This window comes from Podarcis liolepis (assembly GCF_965112155.1).
Source record: "Podarcis liolepis genome assembly, chromosome: Z".
In the NCBI taxonomy this organism is placed as follows: domain Eukaryota; kingdom Metazoa; phylum Chordata; class Lepidosauria; order Squamata; family Lacertidae; genus Podarcis; species Podarcis liolepis.
Window position 1 is genome coordinate 33,932,738 of NC_139570.1, and position 23,183 is coordinate 33,955,920.

Below are 23,183 nucleotides of genomic sequence, written 5' to 3' on the forward strand. Positions count from 1 at the left end.
CCAGGGCTGAAGGTGCCTGCCTTCTACCCCTCCTAAGACGACTGCTCTCCCAGATGTTTCCCAAGAAGTCTCAAACGGTGTCTGAGCAGCCCAGTCCCTGTTCTGCCCTCCTCATTATCCTGTGCATTCCTGGAGATCATCGGGGAGAGGAGCTTGTCGCAGCAGGAGAGGGAGCTTCTCTGGATTCTTCAGCAGTCCCTTGACACTCCTTCCCTTCTGCCTCAGCCTCAGAGTCCGAACTTCTCCCTGTCACAGGTTCCTTCTGCTCACTGAACCCTGTTGTCCCTTCAGTATCCAGCAGGCCCTCTCAATCTTCCCCCTCTGATGTCTCCTCAGTGTCCCACCGCCAGTCCCCGGGCTCTGAGCCTTCCTTCTCTGGGATTTCCTTTGGGGCTTCCCCAACTGGTGCCTCCCACCACTCCTCTTCATCCAGTCAGTCCAGGACACTTAGCTCTAGTTAATGCCTGAAGGCTTTAAGACCATAGCATAATAAACCATCGGTTTTCAACCGGTGAGCTGCAGCTCCTTGGGGAAACTTGAGGAATGTTTAGGGGACCTGCAGCTTTCCTTCCCTCCTTTCTTCCCTTCCCTTAATTTACTTGCAGTCCACGTCTTCCTGCATCTCTCTCTCTTAAAAACAAAAACAAAAAACCCGCTGCCCCGCTTTAAAGATAAAATGAAAACATATATGCAGAAGCAGCTGCTTTTCTCTCTATTCCTCGCATCTCCCGGGTCCTCTTCTGAGCAGCATCTGAGGATTTTGAATGGTGCCTGCTAGCTGCTACTGTTTATCTTAATAAAATCTCTCCCACACGCAACCAAACAAACAAACATCTCCCTGGTTTTACACAGAGGGATTGAGAAATGCAAGAAAACAGCAAAACAGCTGGATGATGTGCACGCTTGGAAGTGTATGTGTGCCCCCTCCTGTAACTTTTTTCTGCCTTTTTGTAATGCCCCCCTCTCACCCAAAAAAATCCCACCAGCACCTTCCTCCATTTTTAGAGTCCCCCCAGTCCTATATGGAAAGATGTAAAAATAACCCTGAAAATGGGGAGTGTCATCTGTATTTCTCTCTCCTTACACTCCAACATCCCTCCTCCCTCTTGTTTTTTACCTCTCCCCCCCCCCCCGGCAACCCCCTTCTTCCTTAAGAGTCACCTAGCTTTATGGGGGCAGGAAGAATGTTGCAGGAAAGGACCACGTCTGTATGTATGTCCTGTGCTGTGAGTTTCTTGCTTTCCTGTACCCCAATAACAAAATATTTCTACTTCTGTTCTTAATTTTGTTTTTTCCTCTCCACTGCCCCGCCTGTGCACACTAATTTTTACACAGACTATTATAAACATATAGAACATTACAATAAAAACAGCACAGCACAGCTCTTTCATTATAGTAGTCAATTATTGCTCTTGTTGGAACAAGAAAATCCTCACCTGCCAGTCAAAGGACAACAAGGAAAAGGCCGGTCTGGCTTCGAGAGGGAGTTCCAAAGTCTGGGGGCAAGCAGTGAGAAGGCCTTGAATTCAGCTCCTTTTGGAAAACATTGGCAGGCTCACATGCCCAATCCAGCAGGCGCCTTCTGCTGAAAACCTTTCTATTCCAGAAAGCTAATGCACACAACTGAGAGGATATATTTTACATTCATTTTTATTGTATCGGGGATGGTGCTGCTATTTTAAACAGCTTTGATTTCTTTTATGAATGGCAGAATATAATTATTCTTATAAATAAATAAATTCTGAAACTTTGAACTTTCCCTTTGCTTGCAAGACTGATAGCCCTTTATTGTGCCACAAAGCTCTGCTTGGAGGTAATTATTTCATTTATGTGTTTATTCAAGAACGTTTATCACTTGATTGTAGTAAAACCTCTAAGCGGTTTACAAGTTAGTCATCCGCCCTGTTAAGAGGGCCCAATCCCACCTTCCGTGGGAGTCCTGTGTTTGGTGTTGATGTTCCCATGCTGCATGGAACACTCTTCCTGCAGAGACGCGGCTAGCAGCCTCTAACTTTTCCCTTTCGCTTACATTGACAGACATAGGCAGTTGTTTAAAACGATTTTTCGTCTAGCCAGCCGTTTTCAAGACTTGCTTCACACTGCTTTTAAAGATTTTTTTACCTTGCTGTACAGCTCCCTAATATTTTGTAAGGGGGTGGAATAGAAATACTTTTTACAAATACAATAAAGGAAACGTTATTGAAAGGAAAAGTCTCCTCCTTAATTGGTGCACAGGATTTTTTGCAGAGCTCAGAAAATGCACAGCCTACAACCGACAGAATATGGCAATGTGCAAAAGTAGAGCTCGGAAGGTGATCCCTGAGCCGCCCCTCTTTCCCCTATGGTAGGTCTGGCTCTTTAACCCAGTTTCAACACAGTCAGCCCCTCCTTCCTCAGCTGCACTGTGGCAAACCCCTCCCTCTCCAGTCTCTTGTCCAATAAGAGTCCAGCTAGCCGACACTGCCCACATTTGATTGTTCTTAATGGTTCTGGCTGTAAAGTTGCCTCGTTTGCTGGCGCGGGAGAGAAGTGTGGTGGTGTTGAAAGAGCTCAGAAAGAAGCAAAGGTATAATCCTCTCTCTCACACACGAACACTTACGCGTGCACTGCCACTTGCATTCTCTCTCTCTCTCTTTCTTTCTTTCTCTTTCTCTCTTTCTCTTTTTTCTTTCTCTTTCTCTTTCTTCTGCTGTTGGTTGCCTTTCCTTCTTCTTCTTCTCCTTCGGTTGTCTCCTTCCAGTTCTGAAACAAATTGATTGTAAGCTCGGTGGGGCAGAGAGCTCTGTAAAAGTGGCTATGCACATTGGAAGGCAGATGTAGCTGTGGTTAGAGTAGACCGTTGGGAGAGACCAGGGGGTCAAATCCCGAACTCAGCAGTATGACTCTCACTGGGTGGCATTGGGCCAGTCGCTGTCTCTCTCAGCCTAGCCCTTCATCGCAGGGTTGTTGTGAAGGTAGCATGGAGAGGGGGAGAACCATGTTCGCCGCTTTATGCTCCGTGGAGGAAAAGGTGTGATATAAAAAAAGAATATCTAGAAAACCTGACCAGTGCTATGAATAAAGCTTTGGAAACGCATAAATATTCACTTTGCAGACTTGGATTAACTGCCATTTATGAGTCTCTGTTCCTGTGAAATCTACTTCTGCCCCAAATATCTCCCCAATGTATTTTCTTTTTTTGGGGGGGGGGGGGAGATCCATTCAGTTGCCCCCTCTCCTCCAGCATGATATTGTCTGATGTTTCTTTAAACAACCATCAAACAAAAAAATTGTTGAGCTTTTTTTTGCCATATGTCCGGATTTTCCTGACATTAGTTATTAATTAATTTATTTTTTATATATATATTTTTAAAAAACCCATTTCAGCCCAGACGCTGCTGCTGACTGCAGTATCCTGTATACGTCCAGGAAATCCCAGATGTATGGCAAACATAAAACAAACATGTGTGGCATTGGGGGGGAGCAATACCCCCCTAAACAAGGAATTCGCTTCCCCCACAATTGCTACTTACATTGCTGGTTATTAACACATGCTGTTAGTTTACAAATATACTTTGCCCTGCTGTGCCCACATGAATTTTACCCCGCCCCCCCCGGTGCTGCCACTGACAACAGATTTTCTATCAACAAATCCCACAAGTTAGTACTGTGCAAAGTTCAATGCAAGGCATGCCCTCGTTTTGTTAATTGTGCCAAAAACATCTGTGCTTGCCCATTGGAGCATAGAATTATGTGATTCTATTTCAAGCCAGACTCTGCCAAAGCTTGCTGCCCAAATGAGCACAGATGCACAGATGGAGCTTCTTCTTCTGAGGCAGGATATATCCACCTGAGCATGGGCATAGCCAGGATTTTTGTTAGGGGTGCAGGCCTTTTTTGGGCAGGGGAGAACCTCAGTTAGCTATGCATTTTTATAGATTTTTATTGGTTGGGGTGGGCAGCTGCCCCTGCCTGCTCCCCCTTGGCTATGCCCATGTACATGAGCTGTGTACACGTCACTCCACATTCCCAGAAATGCACTGACTGGACTCTGGGACTAGCAGCCCCTGGCCAATAGCAGCAGCAGCTGCTGCCTTCACTTCTGATCTGGTGTCCTCTTTCAACTCTTGCTTAATTTTTTTGTGTAATAGCAGCGTGGTTGACAGTCCAGCCCGGCATTCCTAGCAGCCAGAGAGAAGAGTCCGGCAGCAACCTGACTTCAGAGGTAAACAGGATGGAGCTGACTTTCCTTTATGTTGCATTTGAGGGTGGTGTTTGGCATGCATATGAGCTGTGCATGAAGTGGATGTTTTGTGTTCCATGCATCAACTGTGTAAAGCATGAAAGCCTTATTCTTCATGAATGGGGCTAATCCTCTTTTAAAGCTGTCCAAGTTGGTGGCCATCACTGCCTCCTGCAGGCAAGTTCCATAACTCTTTGTTGCATGAAGAAGTCTATTATTTTTGACCTGTTGTAAGTCAGCTTTTCTTTTTTATGAAGGGACGCGGGTGGCTCTGTGGTTTAGACAGAGCCTAGCAGTGGTGTAGCATGGGGGTGCAGGGGGGGGGGGCAGCCACACCGGGCGCAACATCTGGGGGTTAGGGTTAGGGGGCGCAAATCCACGGGTTAGGGGGCGCAAATCCACGGGTTAGGGGGTGCAAATTACTTGCCTTGCCCCGGGTGCTGACAACCCATGCTACGCCACTGGAGCCTAGGACTTGCCGATCGGAAGGTCGGCGGTTCGAAACCCCGTGATGGGGTGAGCTCCTGTTGCTCGGTCCCTGTTCCTGCCCACCTAGCAGTTTGAAAGCACGTCAAAGTGCAAGTAGATAAATAGGTACCGCTCCAGCGGGAAGGTAAACAGCGTTTCCGTGCACTGCTCTGGTTCGCCAGAAGCGGCTTAGTCATGCTGGCCACATGACCCGGAAGCTGTACGCCGGCTCCCTCGGCCAATAAAGCGAGATGAGCGCCGCAACCCCAGAGTCGGTCACGACTGGACCTAATGGTCCGGGGTCCCTTTACCTTTACCTTTACCTTTACCTAACTCAGCTTTTTATATATGTCTCAGTAAGCAAGCATATATAATGCACCAATATAAGACGGGGGACACTGCCTTGTGAGTAGTACATATGAAAAAGATCTTGGAATCTTAGTAGACCACAAACTGAACATGAGTCAACAGTGAGATGCAGCAGCAAGGAAAGCTAATACATTCTAGGCTGCATCAACAGGGAAGTCATAGTACTGCTCTATTCTGCCTTGGTCAGACCACACATGGAGTACTGTGTCCACTTTTGGGCATCACAATTTAAGAAGGATATTGAGTAGCTGGAATGTGTGCAGAGGAGGGCGACCAAGATGATTGAGGGTCTGGCAACCAAGCCTTATGAAGAATGGTTGAGGGAGTTGGGGATGTTTAGCCTGGGAAGAGGAGATGATAGCCATCTTCCAATATCCAATGGGCTCCTATATGGAAGATGGAACAAGTTTGTTTTCTACTGCTCTGGATGGTAGAACCTGTACCAACAATTTCAGAAATAACTTTCTGACAGTAAGAGCTGTTAGGCAGTGGAATGAACTCCCTCTGGAGGTAGTGGACTCTCCTTCCTTGGAGGTTTTTAGATAGAGGTTGGATGGCCTTCTGTCATGGATATTATAGCTGAAATTCCTGAATTGCATGGGAATGTGTATTTTAAGCATTTGCCCTGTTCTATCCTGTCTCTTTCAAGCTGTGGTGTTTATATTCATACCAGAGAGCTGTGTTGGAAAATTACTATTTTTCAAGCAAGGTTTCATCTATTGGAAAGGGTTTGTGTGTGTTGCAAATGAGAGTCTCAGGTCCCTACTGCAAAAGCAGAGATTCAAGCCTGCTTGACAGAGGAATTCGTTGACTGTGCAGCGTTCCAAGAAACTCACTCTGATGGAATAGTGGAGGAGCCTGGAGGGGGTGGGGATGTGCACACTGGAGCTTGGAATTAGGAGCAGTGAAATAAAACCAGGCCAGCTCTTATATGCAAGTCCAAAGCTCCTAACCGCTGGCTCTTGGCAACAAAGGTGGGATATAAATGAAATAATAATAGATTGTCTTGCTTGAAGCAGACCCATTAAAATTCATGGGCCTAAGTGAGTCATGCCATTAATTTCAATTAAAGGTAGTACAAACATTGGATATAACCCAGTAATAATAATAGATTTTCTAAATGAGAGGCAGGATAAAAGCAAATGGATGATTAATGAAAAGCATAGCAGAACTCTTATCAAAACACTGGAAGCTGCTTTTTGCAGAGTCCAAACCATTGGGGTTCACATTGCTCAGTACACTGGTACCTTGGGTTAAGAACTTAATTCGTTCTGGAGGTCCGTTCTTAACCTGAAACTGTTCTTAACTTGAAGCACCACTTTAGCTAATGGGGCTTCCTGCTGCCACTGCGCCACCGCTGCATGATTCCTGTTCTCATCCTGAAGCAAAGTTCTTAACCCGAGGTACTATTTCTGAGTTAGCAGAATCTGTAACCTGAAGCGTATGTAACCGGAAGCGTCTGTAACCCGAGGTACCACTGTGTTGTCAGCAATGTCTGGCAGCAGTTCTTCAGGGTTTCAAGCAGGGAGACTTTGAATTCTGCTTCTGCATGTTGAGCAGTCTAGGCATCTCTTCCCTCTCCCTGTGCAGAGACAGAACCTCCTCTGCTTCCTGCAGACTCTAGCTTGAAGTTCAGATGAAGGAAAGACACACCCAAAGTCCCGACCCTCCAGCAACTGGAACCACCCTTCCACACAACCCTCCCCGCAACCCTGCTATCCAAAATTGAATCGCCCCAGGGCTTGGCCAAATGAAGACACACAATTAAGAGGTGTCTAGTACAATACAAGTTAAAACCTGAATATGAGTTTAGTTGCCTCATTTATAGTTCATTTAATATGGAGCAGTGTTTTTGAGAATGTGTTCTGGGGGATTCAGGGTTTTTTCTTAAGCTTGTTGGGGTTCCTCAGAGAGAAACAGAGGTGGAGCTGGGTAATTTTAGGCACCTGAATGTATGATTTTACAGCACCCCAACCCTTTAAATGACCATGAGAATGATGTAAGTGGAAAAGCACCCAAGTTGAAGTTTCTCTTCTTCCTCCTCTCCATCACCTTTCCTTTACAACTGCTTCTAACACCCTCATCACTACAGGAAGAAAGCAGTGTTCGCTTCTGATACCCTCAGGCTAAACACATTGACTTGGGAATGATAAGCACCCATTTGTTAAAGAGAAGGATTTCGACTCCATAGACTGGCGAGTTGCATCAACGCCTTTTCTTTCTTCTCCAGATCGCCATGGCCAGCTTGAAGCAGGCATTTCGAATTGCCTCTTCCTTCCAACCGCCATGTCCCTGGCGACACATACGACTCTTTAGCAGCAAGACGACAGGCCAGCAGACTGAAAAGAGTGTCCCTTACCAGAAGACCTTGAAGGAAGAGGCCCCTCAGGGCCAAGGGCCCACCAAGCCAGTCCCAGCATCTGCTGACGTGGTGGTGGTGGGCGGAGGCAGCTTAGGGTGCCAGACCACCTATCATCTTGCCAAGATGGGGGTGACTAACGTTGTCTTACTGGAGAGGGACCGCTTGACCTCAGGGACCACCTGGCACACAGCAGGTAAAGGGAAAGGGGAAAGAAATGCAATTAGATAGCTGGAGAGGCCTGTGGAGGCTCTGTCTGCTGGCTGTGCCAGAGGGTATGATGATGATTTGTTATATTTCTGATATGACCTGAAGGAGCGTCTCCATCTCTGTCATTCAGCCTGGACATTGAAGTCCAGCACTGAGGGCCTTCTGGCAGTTCCCTCACTGTGAGAAGTGAGGTTACAGGAAACCAGGTAGAGGGCCTTCTCAGTAGTGGTGCCCACCTTGTGGAACGCCTTCTCATCAGATGTCAAGGAAGTAAACAACTATCTGACTTTTAGAAGACATCTGAAGGCAAAAACCTCCCTGGAAAGGGAAGTTTTTAATGTTTGATGTTTTATTACAGGGGTCAGCAAACTTTTTCAGCAGGGGGCTGGTCCACTGTCCCTCAGACCGGACTATATCAGGGCCCGGACTATGTTTTGGAAAAAAATAATGAATGATTTCCTATGCCCCACAAATAACCCAGAGATGCATTTTAAATAAAAGCACACATTCTACTCATGTAAAAGCATGCTGATTCCCGGATTGTTCATGGGCCAGATTTAGAAGGTGATAGGGCTGGATCTGGCCAGTTTGCCTACCCATGTTTTATTATGTTTTCATATCCACTGGAAGCTGCTCACAGTCAGATGGGTGGTGTTCATTCATTCATTCATTCATTCATTCATTCATTCATTCATTTACAGTATTTGTAGCCTGCTCTTCAATTTTAGAGAGGGGAATGAAGTAATAAAAATTAACAGAAAAACAACAATATTCAAAAATTATCAAAAAAAAAGCCCCCACGGGTCCAATAAACAACTTAATGAATCTATCATAAAGTAAAAAACAAACAAAACAAAACTACAATGTAAAAAAAATCCAACAAAAGCTCAATGATTCAGCCATAAAGTAAGAAGGCAAAAACTACAATGCAAAAAAATGAAAGCTTCCAATATTTATTTATTTGTTTTACCAAATTTCAGCCCCGCTTTTTCTCCAAAGAGCTTAGGTTGGTGTTCACACGTCTCTGCACCACTCACAGCGACCCTGATGCAAGGTGCATCTCTGTGGGGGAGGCAGCGCTGCAGCTTAGGGTCTGCTGCAGAGAATGCCTGAGTTTAAGAGCATAAGTAGAACTTTGCTGGATCAGGCCAATGGCCCAAGTAGTCCAGCATCCTGTTTTCACAGTTGCCAACCAGATGCTTGTGCAGGTCCTGGAAGCAACAGCGCTCTGCCCACCTGCAGTTCTTAGCAACTGGTATTTGGAGGCGTACCACCTCTGTCAGTGGAGGCAGAACATAGACGTCATGGCTAGTCGAATCCTGTTTTCAAGCCATCCAAGTTGATGGCCATTTCTGCCTCCTGCAGGAGGGATGGCAGCGGCAGCTGTTCTTTTCTGACGAATTTCATCCCTGTGCTCATAGAGGATGCTCCCTTCTCCTGGCAGAGACAAGAGATCCTGATCACTGATAGTTTATGCATGCCTTAAATGTGGCACAGTGTCCAATTTCCCCTGCTCATTGAAGAACAGGGATACCAGAAAATTCTGATGGAAACAGGAATGGGAAAATGGTCAGTGTTGCCTTACTTTCCCCATGTCTGGAACAGAAACAGATCTAGCAAATATAAATCGGTATTCGCTATTGTCGTCTTCGGTTTGCAAACCGAACCATTGTGGAATGGAAACAGTGCTTTGTGTTCTGAACCTGGGCCACAATGGAAACTGACACCTTCTTGCATCCATATTGAATAATAGTTTACCTCCTTCCCTTCCTGTCTCGCTTAGGCCTGCTGTGGCAATTGCGCCCCAGTGATGTGGAGGTTGAACTGTTGGCTCATACTCGTACTGTCGTTAGCCAGGACCTAGAGCAGGAGACAGGCCTCCACACAGGATGGATTCAAAATGGTGGCCTCTTCATTGCCTCTAACAAGCAAAGATTGGACGAATACAAAAGGCTCATGTCTGTAAGTAGAAAATGTCCTAGCTGGTTCCTCTCCTTTGTTGAGGAGGGAGGGCCTGAGGAGCTAATTCTGTCCCATTTCAGATCCTGCTTGCAGGTTTCCCACTGGGGCATTTAGCTGGCTGCTGTGAGGACAGAACTCTGCCTGATCCACTAGTCAGTCTCTTGGATGTTGTTTTCTGAGACACTTGTCCTCTTGATATGCTTTCTAGCTAGGTAAAGTTTATGGTATTGAATCGTATGTCCTATCGCCTGGGGAAACAAAAGACCTCTATCCCTTGATGAATGTGGATGACCTCTATGGCACACTCTACGTCCCCAAGGATGGCACAATGGATCCTGCTGGGACCTGTACGACCCTCGCCCGGGCAGCCACCGCCCGAGGAGCTCTGGTGAGTCACAAGGGCCATAAAGCTCACTGGGTGACCTTGGGCCAGTAATTGTCTCTTATCCTAACCTACCTCACAGGGTTGTTGTGAGGATAAAATGGAGAGGGGGAGAACTGTGTATGCCTGCTTGAAGAAGGGTGGGGTTTAAGTGCAGGAATGAAAAACATGCAGCTTCTTTGCCACTTTGCTTTGTCTAGGTGATTGAGAATTGCCCTGTGATAGGCATTGAATTAAGGGAGGATGATATGGGAGCCCGGCGGGTAGCAGCTGTAGTGACAGACCATGGAACCATCCAGACTCCCTGTGTGGTGAACTGCATGGGTAAGAAAAATGTCTTCTCTCCCCATATTCTAGAACCACGATCCATTGGGGTTCCTTCTATCTTGGTCCATCTCAACTAGCATTGTCTACGTTGACTAGCAGCAGCTTTCCAGGGCTTCAGACAGCGGATCTCTTCCAGCCCTACCTGGAGATGCCACTAGGGACTGAATCTGAGACCTTCTGCATTCAAAGCAGATGCTCTGCCAGTGTGCTGCCTTATCCCGAGTCAGACCATTAGTCCTTCTAGCTCTAAACTGCCTGGTAGCTGCTCTCCAGGGTTTCAGATGGAGACTTTCCCAGTACTAACTGAGTCTTCTTCATGCAAAGAGCTATGGCCTTTGTCAAGCAAACCAGAAGCTGATGTGAGCTCAGTGCATCAACGAGTCTTTCCCACCCAGAAGGCATCCCTGATTGCTGTGGTCATCCAATGGTAGATCTTCCTTCTCCCAACAGGTGTGTGGGCCCAATCCTTGGGGAAGATGGCCGGTGTTAATGTGCCGCTTGTTGCAATGCACCATGCATATGTCGTCACAGAGAGGATAGAAGGGATCCAGGTTAGTGGATTGCAGATACTAGTTTTTAATCCAGTGCTTTCTAATTTTCTTAGTTGCTCTCTCTTGTGTGTACCACAGCATAACCCTTTGTTGAAGATTGCTCATGGTTTATATTGATTGAAGAGTGTGATATAAATATTGTGTTTTGTCCAAACGGTCATATGCAGAGTGGAACCACTGAAATTATTAGACATTATTGTGGATTACTGACTAGCAAAATGCTAGGGGAGATTAGGTGATTTTTGTTTTAACCCAACCTAAAACTGTAACAGCTACCCCTGCAAGAAAACCACTGCATCTATTCTTCTGAAATTTGGTGGGATCTGTGCCTCTGGAAGGGACAATCTTGCCTGCAAATTTAATCCAATTCTGCTGAAAAAAATCTTATGTTTGTGGGTGTGGTGGTGGGGTGTATGTGTGTGTGTGCGTGATCTACAATTTGATGGGGCTACACCAAGCTTGCAAATTTTGTCCTGTGATAAGAAGAATAGCTGCAGTTTCCCAACCCCCACAATCTACCTCCCTCCAATAATGAATAGTGGGGAAATGAAACAGGCTCAGACAGACCCTAAGCTGAACTGAGCAGCCAATGAAGCACCTTCTACGAAGTTGGGTTATTTTACAAAGCCCCAAATCAAGGTCCGCACTGAATTTTGTTGTGTGTGCCTGCCTGTAATTTTTAGGCAGTCTCGAGAAGGTTTATTCCTCATCTTGCCACTAGATGTCCTTCTAAGACCCTCTAATGCAGCCCAGGAGAGGCTAGTGCTTTGCGTCAGTGATTGCTGTGGAAGACATCTCACATCCCTTAGTGGCGGATTGGGGTGTGTGTGTCCTTTTCTTCTTCACCAAATCACTTTACAGTGTAGCCGATGTAGGATCCTATGCTCCTCACTTTACTCTAGCCCCTTGGTGAGCCTAATCAGATGAGTGTCTGTTACTTTGGTTGCTACCACTATCACTACCACTACCACTAATTTTGTATCTTGCCCTTTCCTCCCAAAGGAGCCCAGGGCAGCAAACTCATCAGTAACTATATCATTAAAAATGCTTTTGCAAAAACAGTTCAAAGCAATAACACTATCTAAACTAGTGATTTCAGCATTTGCGGGGGGCACATGGTCTCATCAGGCTGCCCCACATATCTGCCTGGCAGCCTCGTTCTGCATTAGCTGTACACTCCAGATTGCCTTCAAGGGCAGCCCAACATACAGTGCACTCTGGCAGTATGGATAGGAGGTCACCAGAGCACCAGGCAAGGCTGCTCAGTTGCTCCAGCTTTACCATGGGGTCTACATCTACTCTAAAACATCCCCATGAATCAAGAGCTTCTGGAGGGAGACTCTGGGGTGTCAAAGGGGAGAGATCAGTAAGGGGACAGAGCACATGGAAAGCCTGGCAGGATGACAATGCAAGCCCACTGAGTCTAGCATCCTGTTCTTGCCATAGCCAAGCATCCTCACCGCAAAACTAACAATATACATACAGTGCTTCTGTTGAAATCAGACAGCACCTATGATTCTGATATTTCATCACCTGTTGAAAGCATCCCCCCCCCAAATGATTTTAGGAAATTAATTTAATTCATTGATGGCCGTTTGGTCTGCACTTTATCATTTTATAATTTTACAAAGTTGCGATTTTGCTGTGCATCGCCATAATGTATATTGTCATTTATAAACAATCTATAAATCAATCAATCCAGGAGCAGAAAAAAAAACATACATTCTGCTAACAGAGCTCTTAAAATCACAGTAGGCCTTAAAACGATTGTAAAGCACCCAGGAAAATAAAAATAAAAAAGGTTGGGCACCAGGTGACTAAGGTACACAGTTAAAAACAAACAAACAAGCAAACAAACACTGTGTGTGTGTATATATATGTGAACATGCTGTGTCTTCCCCCAGATTTGTTAGTTTTTCCTCTTTGGGTATTTTTAGAACATGCCAAATGTTCGAGATCATGACACCTCCGTGTATCTGCGTCTCCAAGGCGATGCCCTTTCTGTGGGCGGATATGAGTCAAATCCCATCTTCTGGGAGGAGGTGAGTGGTGTTCATAAGGAATTTTAAAAAGCACAGCACTGCATGAGGCTGGGAAGAGAGAGGTGTGTGTGTGTGTGTGTGTGTGTGTTGAACAAGGTGCTTAAAACACTACATTTTACAAGCCCAGGCGACTTTGAAATCAGAGGTGTTTCTGGAGGATTTTGAAGGCACCACCTTGGTCTACCTTGAAGAGGTGTCGTTAAAATTCCAGGGCTTGCACAAAGAACCTGCTGGCGTGTGAACCAGTCCCCGCTTAAGAAAGCTGTGTGTGAACTCTTGCACAGATATTGGAGCCCCTCCTTGAGGTGGAGAAAGGGATTGCAGCACTGTCACCTGTGATGGGCAGGCAGTGTGGACAGGTCAGGCTTGGTATGGACATAAGAAGAGCCTTCTGTATCAGGCCAATGGCCCACCTAGTCCAGCATCCTGTTCGAATGACCAAGTGGGAAACCCACAAGCAGGTTCTGAGCACAAGAGCCCTCTTCCCCTCCAGTGGTTTCCAGCAACAGGTATTCAGAAGTGTTTTTGCCTCTGTTCATGGAGGCAGAGCATAGCAATCATGGCTAGTAGCCCTCAATAGCTCTCTCCTCCCTGAAATGAAGGACATGGGCTTCTGTCTTGACCATAGCAGGACAGCATTGGACTGGCAATCACAGCTGTCCAAAACTGAACCCCCATCTTTGAAAACTTCTTGAGGGGGCAGAACATTTGGAAATGAGCATGCTGCCTCTTTCAGGTGCTGGACAAGTTTGCTTTTGGCCTCTTTGATCTGGATTGGGATGTGTTTACACAGCACATTGAAGGCGCCATCAACCGAGTTCCAGTGCTGGAGAAAACCGGAATCAAATCCACAGTCTGTGGCCCAGGTAAGGATATTCCAGGCCCATAAAAGCATGGCACAGGATTTAGAGACAGTCTGCAACCCTAACACCATTTACCTGAGAAAAAGACCCTTGAATCTAGCAGCACTTTATTCTCATTAGTTGTAGCCAGGAGTTGACGGCTAGTTTTGGATGGAAGCAAAAGACCTTCATTGCCCAACCCTCATCTCATTTTAATCAATGGTATATCCAGGTCAGAGCCATTGGTCCACCTAGCTCAATATTGTTGACACTGACTGGCAGTGTCTTTCCAGGGTTTCAGGAAGGGAATTTCTCCCAGCCCTACTAGGAGATGGCAGGGATTGATCCTGGGGCCTTCTTGCAAGCAGGATTCTAGTCCTTGTGGTTTCTGAATAAAGGGCTGGATTAAATAGGAGTGCAGAGAGGTGCCTTGTATTGAGTCAAACCATTAGTCTGCCTTGCTCAGTGTTGTCAACACTGACTGGCAGCTGGTCTCTCTGTGGTACCTGCCCAGGCTATCCCAGCCCCACCGGGAAATACTGCAGAGGTTTGAACCTACATGCAAAGCAGATGCTCTACCAGTGAGCCACGACCTTTCAGAGGCAAAAGGCAAGCTGACATTCATTGAAATCCCATATACAGAAGCTGCAAACGCTGGCAGTTGAATCTTATCTTAGCATCCTCTGCTGCAGCTGAGACTAATTTAGGAGGTACAGGACAGGCTGCATGAAGCACATATGCCCAGCTCTGCCATCTCGCCAACAGGGACTTAAGATGAGACACTTCATTCTGTTCTGCATGGTATTCATTGCCTGCAGACCCATTTCCACTTCACTGCAGTTTTACCTTCCACCAAAACCAGCATTATTTATGCTGCTGTCTACTGCGGGCAAAATGATGTAACTTTCATAATAACTTATGTCTACTCTGGTGTCATTATTTTATTCCAACCCCTCCATTTCAGTGAAAAGGAAACACTATACAAATGAGGGGAAGGGGGAAATAAATAAATAAGTTTTATTTATTACATTTACCGTATTTTTCACTCTATAAGACGCACTTTTCCCCCTTCAAAAATTAAGGGGAAATGTGTGTGCGTCTAATGGAGTGAATGCAGGCTCCTTGGCTTCAGCGATAGTAACTCGAAGCCTCCGAAGTGCAGAGGGAGAGCTCCCCCACACACACACTCCGGAGGCTTCGCGTTGCTTTTGCTGAAGCCGCCTGAAGCCTCCGGAGCGCAGCGGGAACTCCCGCTGCACTCCGGAGGCTTCAGGCAGCTATCCACAAGCCTTCGGAGCGCAGCAGGAGTTTCTGCTGCGCTCCGAAGGCTTGAGGATAGCCACCTGAAGCCCCCAGAGCAAGAGGGGTTGGTGCACACCGATCCCTCTTGCTCTCCAGGTTTTGCTTCGCTGGAGAGGCGCTGCACAGTTTTCCCTCTCTGCGCAGCGCCCCTTTAGCGAAGTGGGAGGAGAAATGGAAGGGGCTCCATTTCTCCTGCCGCTTCGCTGAATGGGTGCTGAGCAGAGAGGGGGAGAACCCCCCCCCCGTTCTCCCGCTCCTATGGTCCGGTGCGTCCTATAGAGCAAAAAATACGGTATATGCCTCCTTTTCCTTGAAGGAGCTCAGGGTAGTTTACATGACCCCCCCCCCCATTTTATCCTCACAACAATCCTGTGAGGGTAGGTTAGGTTGAGAGAGTGAGCTTCATGACTAAGTGGGGATTCAAACCTAGGTCTCCCAAGTTATAATCCAACACTCTAACCATTGCACCATACTGTTGGCTGGCTGAAAGCAGCAGCAGTTAATACCAACCCCATTTGCTGGAATGATTTCTGTTCCAGATATGGGATGAATAAGCAATTTATGCTCCAGTTTCTATTTTTGTTGGAATTTTATGACACCCCTCCCTTCCACCTTTCCACCTGGGGCATCTTCTTCCCTCAGTCTCGTGGAGAGGCTGGCCCAGGGAGTGAGAAAAGAAGTTAAAGCTTCCTACTAGGGAATAGGACTGGAAGGGTTTGAATGACTGTTGTCCTGGGCTAGGAGTTAGGTAAAAGAAAAAGCTGATTTCTAAACTCAGAGGGTGGTGGCAAAAGGGGAGAGAGGTTCTCAGAGTAGAAGAATGTCATGATTGCTAGTCCTAAAGGTGGCACCAGAGTTCTGTTTTCTTGGCAGCCAAATTAGCTAGAGAAAGAGGAGATAGTTGCCAGGCTACATTAGTCAGGCGGCATTTGCCTGGAACTCTTATTTATATACAGTTTGCTATCCATTTTCATAAACCAAACCAAACAGGATCTTGAACCAAAGAGTTTACAGTCTAATGGGGAGAAGGAAGACTTCTATCACACCAACACTATCCGTCTAATGCACTGTGATATGGCATTAAGCAATCAAGAGTTCTGTAGTTTGTTAATAATAATAATAGTTTATTATTTGTACCCCGCCCATCTCGCTGGGTTTCCCCAGCCACTCTGGGCAGCTTCCAACAAGGATTAAAAATACATCAAATGTCACACATTAAAAACTTCCCTGAACAGGGCTGCCTTCAGATGTCTTCTAAATGTCAGGTAGTTGTTTATCTCTTTGACATCTGGTGGGAGTGTGTTCCTCAGGGCAGGTGCCACTACCGAGAAGGCCCTCTGCCTGGTTCCCTGTAGTTTTCTTCTCGCAGGGAGGGAACCGCCAGAAGTCCCTTGGAGCTGGACCTCAGTGTGCGGGCAGAATGATGTGGGTGGAGACGCTCCTTCAGATATACTGGACCGAGGCCGTTTAGGGCTTTAAAGGTCAGCACCAACACTTTGAATTGTGCTTAGAGTTGCTAGGAGACTCCTATTATCTTCAGAGAGCTAAAATTCTCAGAATGCCTTAACAACCCCTCTTCACAGGAAACTCTGGGAACTATAGCTCTGTGAGGGGAGTTGGGGCTGCCCAAGCACCCTTAATGAATGGCAGTTCCCAGAATTCTTCTGGGGAAACCACGGCCATTTAAAGTAGTACTGTAGTGCTTTGCATGTATGCTGTGAATATGGCCATAATTGTTCAGTAGTGGTAGGGTGTAAGATTCCTAGCAAATTTCAAAAGCCTGCTCTTGGATCTTACAACCATCAAAGCTGGTTGCCACCATTGCTCTGGTGGGACTGAGTTCCATAGTTTAACTATGTGGTGCATGAAAAATGTTGTTGTTGTTGTTGTTGCTGCTGCTGCTCTTTCTTTCTCTAGTCTGCAAACAATGTATAAATTTCAATTTTAAAAAAATTGTTTTGCCATTTGATTTCCACTGAAATTTACATAAATGGTTGTGTAGGGTATGTAAATACCTATGTAAGCTGCGTAACACTCGTTAAATTGCAGACAGAGGGACAGATAATGGAGCATTTGGCAGTTACTGAGCTGCAGGGGAATGGAAACAGTGCTGATTGTGACAGGTAACTGATCAGAACAGCAATTGCTACCTTCGTAACATCCATAGCAGGGGTGCCCTGGGGAGAAGAAACAATTGCAAAACATATAACCAGCTGGGTATTAACCATACCCATGATCTCTCTCAAAAAACATGCCACATGCCAGAGAGAGTGATAGATTGTTGACCTGGATAGCAATATGGAGACATAACCCTGATACGCTTGTGTTGGTGGTAGCCAGTATTGTGCTCTTCAGATGTTGCTGGACTCCCAACTTCCAGCAGTCAGCATGATCAATGGTAAGGGGTCATGAGGGTTATAGTCCAGCAATGTCTAGAGGATGCTGCATTTGCTATGCACTGTGCCCCATTCTTGCATTTTAGATACCCTACTGCTAATTTTCTTCCCTATTTTCAATGTTGCTGCTATAATGATAACCTGCATTTTATTGGAAAATGTCTTCTGTTATGTATTGCTTATTATAATAATTATATTTATACAATGGTTTTGATTTTTGTATTGGACAGATATTATATGTTCTGCTTTTTAAACCACCATGGGACCTTCTTTATTCATGGAAATTCCATGCTTCGTGGAAAGCATGGCCTCCATGGGGCTGTCCCTGAATAAGTCTGGCCCAACTCATAACCATGGACATGCCTTGGACCTGGTGTTCACCTCTATGGATGTGGGTGATCTGACACTAAGTAAAAGCTAAACTAAAGAAGTGCCGTGGTCAGATCACTTCCTGGTGCAATTGGACTTCTCCGTGACCCTACTCCACTGCAGGGAGGATGGTCCACCCCTGCCACTTAATGGATACAAATGGTTTCCAGAGAGTGGTAGGGGATGCTTTATCCCATGTTGATGGCCTTTCAGATGATTCCCTGGTGGCCCACTGGAATGCGGAGTTAACCAGGGCTATTGACTGTCTGGCTCCGAAGCGCCCTCTCCGATTGCATGGAGCCCGGACAGCCCTGTGGTTTTCCATTGATCTGAGGGCAATGAAACAATCGCTGATATGGCTAGAGCGCCGGTGGCAGATAACTCATTCTGAAGCTGACCGGACACGGGTTAGAGCTCAATGTCGAACCTACCAAGTGGCGGTAGTGACGGCGAAGAAGACTTTCTTCACTGCCTCTATTGCATCTTCAGAAAACAGCAGCAGGAGGTGCCTTCAGGTGGTTCGAAATTTAGCGGAACCACCTGCTACATTGGGGCCCAGTACGGGCCACATGATCTCCTGCAATGATTTTGCAAAGTTTTTTGCAGATAAAGTTGCTCAGATTCGGGAAGAGGTAGACTCCACCATGGAAGCAGGGCTGGGGCGGGAGGGTGCTAGAGTCCTGTCTAGTCAGGTTGCGTGGGATCAATTCCAAACTGTTACATCTGAGGATGTGGACAGGCTGCTTGGACGAGTGAAACCAACCACCTGTCTCCTTGATCCTTGCCTATGCTGGCTTACAAAAGCTAGCCGGGAAGGGCTGGGCAATGGGCTTTGCGGGGTGGTGAATGCTTCTCTCTGTGAGGGAGCCTTCCCAGACCCACTGAAAGAGGCAGTTATCAAACTGCTTCTTAAAAAACGATCTTTAGATGCGGCCAATATGGCCAACTATCGCCCAGTCTCAAATCTTCCATTCTTGGGCAAGGTGACTGAGCGAGTGGTTGCGGAACAACTCCAATCATGCCTGGAAGAAGCGGACCATTTGGATTCCTTCCAGTTGGGATTCAGGCCTCATCATTGGACTGAAACTGCCTTGGTCGCACTGGTCGATGATATCCGGTGGGCTAGGGACAAAGGTGAGAGCTATTTCCTAGTTCTGCTGGATCTCTCAGCGGCTTTTGACACCATTGACCATAACATCCTTCTGGACTGTCTAGAGGGACTGGGAGCTGGGGGCACTGTTATACGGTGGCTCCGCTCCTTCCTCCTGGGCCGTGTTCAGAAAGTGGTGGTGCGGGATGAGTATTCAGACCCCTCGACTCTCACTTGTGGGGTGTCTCAGGGTTCTGTCCTCTCCCCCATGCTTTTTAACATCTACAAGCAGCCACTGGGAGAGATCATCAGGGAGTTTGGGCTGGGTGTTCATCAGTATGCGGATGATACCCAGCTCTACCTCTCTTTCAAATCAGAACCAGTGAAGGCGGTGAAGGTCCTGTGTGAGTGCCTGTAGGTGGTTGGAGGATGGATGGCAGCTAACAGATTGAGGTTAAATCCTGACAAGACAGAAGTACTGTTTTTGGGGGACAGGAGGCAGGCAGGTGTGGGGGACTCCCTGATCCTATATGGGGTAACTGTGCCCCATTCAGGACCAGGTGCGCAGCCTGGGAGCCATTTTGGACTCACAGCTGTCCATGGCGGTGCAGGTCAATTCTGTGTCCAGGGCAGCTGTTTATCAGCTCCATCTGGTACACAGGCTGAGACCCTACCTGCCCACAGAATGGTGCATGCTCTAGTTATCTCTCGCTTGGACTACTGCAATGCACTCTGTGTGGGGCTACCTTTGAAGGTGACCCGGAAACTGCAACAAATCCAGAATGTGGCAGCTAGACTGGTGACTGGGGGCGGCTGCCAAGACCATATAACACCGGTTTTGAAAGACCTACACTGGCTCCTAGTACGTTTCCAAGCACAATTCAAAGTGTTGGTGCTGACCTTTAAAGCCCTAAACGGCCTCGGTCCAGTATACCTGTAGGAGCATCTCCACCCCGATCGTTCTGCCAGGACACTGAGATCCAGCGCCGAGGGCCTTCTGACGGTTCCCTCACTGCGAGAAGCCAAGTTACAGGGAACCAGGCAGAAGGCCTTCTCGGTAGTGGCACCCGCCCTGTGGAACGCCCTCCCACCAGATGTCAAAGAGAAAAACAACTACCAGACTTTTAGAAGACATATGAAGGCAGCCCTGTTTAGGGAAGCTTTTAATGTTTAATAAACTATTGTATTTTAATATTGGAAGCTGCCCAGAGTGGCTGGGGAAACCCAGCCAGATGGGCTGGGTATAAATAATAAATTTATTATTATTATTATTATTATTATTATTATTATTATTACCCACCATTTGCTCCCCAAGGAGCTCAAAGAGGTGCACATGTTTCTCGTCCTCATTTAATCCCCACAATGACTCTGTGAGGTAGGTCAGGCTGAGAGGCAGCAACTGGCTCCCAAGGTCATAGCCAGTGAGCCTCATGGAGTGGGGGATTTGAACCCGTGGTCTCTGACTGGTCCTAGTCCAACACTCTAACTACTGCGCCACACTGACTCTTTTGATGAAGGGTGGTATATAATTATGATTGATGATGACAATGATGATGATGATTATAATTAGGTACATTAAACAGATTGTGGGAAGAAAAAGGGAGCTTGGCTGAACTCTTCAGGGACTGAACTGCAGTGTTTCAGGGCACTGTTATGATACATATTTAATTTCATAAAAATTATGTATGACTTGTTTGTTAAAAAATCAAACACCAAAGCAGTTTACACAAGGAGTAAATTGATGAAAGCAGTTAAAAACATCCCTATCAAACGTTTAAAAAAATTTAAAATCAGCAGTGAGCTAAAAACAGATTAAACCACATGCCAACATTTTACATATCTGAGTAGGCTTGCCTAAGCAAAATATGTTTTTAGCAGGTGCCGAAAAGAGTATATTGAAGGTCAACAAGCAGGGAGTTCCATGGTGTGGTTGCTTTCACATAACACTCTCCCCCCCAAAAAGAAACATGTGCAAAAGAATGTGTAGAAATTCCCCCTTGACTGACTCTTCTACCCCCACCCCACAAACTGAGCACCAAAACAGGCGAACGACACATCAGGGCCCTTTATTTAATTTGAAATATTTATCCCTTTCTGTCTCTCTCTCCACCTACCACCCCATACCTTGTTGACATTTATGAAACTTTGACAGCAGAAATCGGTTCAGCTTTTTACTAATATATAAAATACCTCTCTTTCCCCTGATGATAATAATAAAAAAATAAATATCAGCTACAGGGAGAATACACGATGGTAATTTATTGGAATGCGTGGGCTGGAAGTGAGAGAAAGATGACTGTCATATATTTATATATATAAAGTAATCATTTTGAAGCCAGGAATAGCCCCTTAAGTATTTTCAGCTCAATTAGGGTAGTTTTGAGAGAACTGTTCTTAAGGAGGATGCTTCTTCTTCAGTGCTCTGATTCACCTTCCACAATTTTGGAAATAATTGGAGTGCATGAAAGGATGACTAAGAACAGGGAAGGCCAATGGCAATTTTACTGGCAGAGGGCAAAAAGCCAATGACTTCTCTTCCCAGGGTTCTTCTTAAACCTTGTTGAAATAAGTGCTGACCCAGTTGCCAATCATATTATTTCAGGGCCAACCTAGGACACTGGTGAACCTCAGGTCAGTGGGAATATTTGGCCCCAAAGCCTTTCATAGAATCTTGGAATTGTAGGGTTGAGAGGGACCCCAAGGATCATGCCATCCAGCTCCCTGCACCACAAGAACCACAGCTCAAGAATCTCTGACAGGTGGCCACCCACCCTTTGCTTAAAGGTAAAGGGACCCCTGACCATTAGGGGTGACTGACTCTGGGGTTGCGGCACTCATCTCGCTTTATTGGCCAAGGGAGCCGGCGTACAGCTTCCAGGTCATGTAGCCAGCATGACAGAGCCGCTTCTGGCGAACCAGAGCAGCGCACGGAAACACCATTTACCTTCCCACTGGAGTGGTACCTATTTATCTACTTGCACTTTGACGTGCTTTTGAACTGCTAGGTTGACAGGAGCAGGGACCGAGCAACGGGAGCTCACCCCATCGCGGGGATTCAAACCGCCGACCTTCTGATCGGCAAGTCCTAGGCTCTAGGCCACAGTGCCACCCACGTCTCACCCTTTGCTTACAAGCCTCCAATGAAGGAGATAGTCAAGCACCTTTCAAAGGAGTCCGTTTCACTGTTACTATCAGGATGTTCTTTCTAATGTTTCCCCATTTGGCCTGACAGGCCGTTTCTCCTAAGTCACACCCAGTTGCTCCATACCAGATGTCAAGTGAGCTCCTGAAGTTCCTTCACTGAAGTGCGCTGCCCTGTCTACCAGCTGATGGGAGGGAACAGCACACCTTGCTTCAGAAACATCAAGCAGTTTCATAGTAGCCTGCTTTTGGTATAGCAGGCGTGTTAAAATTTTGGTTACACCAAGAACTTTGAATGTGTTATTGATGTATCTGCACCCCCTTTTTGTCTATGCTTTAATATTTTTAACCTGTCTTCTGTGGGTATTGCAATTATTTTGTTAAGCACAACAGCTCTTGTTGCTCCTGTGTTTTCCCAGAAACTGGTAGTTCAGCTGTCTGTGTTTCATTATTTTCCCCTGTGATTTAGAGTCATTCACTGCTGACCACAAGCCTCTCATGGGGGAAGCGCCAGAGGTCCGAGGCTTCTTTCTGGGCTGTGGCTTCAACAGCGCTGGTAAGAGACAAACTTTCTCTTCTACATAAGTATGATCTACAATTATTACTACTACCGCTATTTATTAAATTTATATACAAGCATCTCCTCACTTGCACCTGATCTACTTGCGCACCACTATGCGCACACACAGCGCTGGGAACCTGGAAGTGGCAGGAGAGAGCTGGAAAGTCTGTGGCTCACAAGGCGACCCTTCCCAGAGCCTGAGCAGTGCAGAGGCTAGGCCCCTGGACAGTTCCAGGCATGGCTTAGGCTGGAGAGTTCCACAGGATGTTGCTTCAGCAGCTGTCATCTTCAGACTGAGCCTTCAATAGGAGCTGCAGTGCTTCTTCAGCAGCACTCTGGACAGCTGCTTGCAGAGCTTAGGCTGGAGAGGCCATCAAACCACCAATGGTGTTTCAGCAGCAGTCATCCCCAGACGTTCTGCTCCATCTGGAGAGGCACAAGCACTGTGTGCTCATCTTGCACTGATTCGCTATGTACTTCTCTGGTAGGCACTGAGGGCAGTTCCCTCTTCAGTTCTGAATCCTTGGCTGCATCTCTTGAGGACTCTGACCCCAGAGTCATCACAGCTTGGGCCTCCAACACATAAGCA

At 46.6% G+C, this 23,183-nt stretch overlaps 1 protein-coding gene across 1 annotated transcript in view; it reads left to right on the forward strand.

The window, feature by feature from the left end:
• Positions 1-2,482: 2,482 nt before the first annotated feature.
• The window catches only part of SARDH (sarcosine dehydrogenase), a 50,196-nt gene continuing 29,495 nt past the window's right edge, over positions 2,483-23,183 (forward strand). The window contains exons 1-10 of the mRNA XM_083485057.1: positions 2,483-2,566; positions 4,131-4,204; positions 7,290-7,614; positions 9,412-9,590; positions 9,799-9,978; positions 10,173-10,296; positions 10,750-10,850; positions 12,788-12,892; positions 13,629-13,758; positions 22,502-22,588. Of these exons, the coding sequence (XP_083341183.1) occupies positions 7,296-7,614; positions 9,412-9,590; positions 9,799-9,978; positions 10,173-10,296; positions 10,750-10,850; positions 12,788-12,892; positions 13,629-13,758; positions 22,502-22,588 (1,225 nt within the window). The 5' untranslated portion in view covers positions 2,483-2,566; positions 4,131-4,204; positions 7,290-7,295. The remainder of the gene's footprint in view (positions 2,567-4,130; positions 4,205-7,289; positions 7,615-9,411; positions 9,591-9,798; positions 9,979-10,172; positions 10,297-10,749; positions 10,851-12,787; positions 12,893-13,628; positions 13,759-22,501; positions 22,589-23,183) is intronic.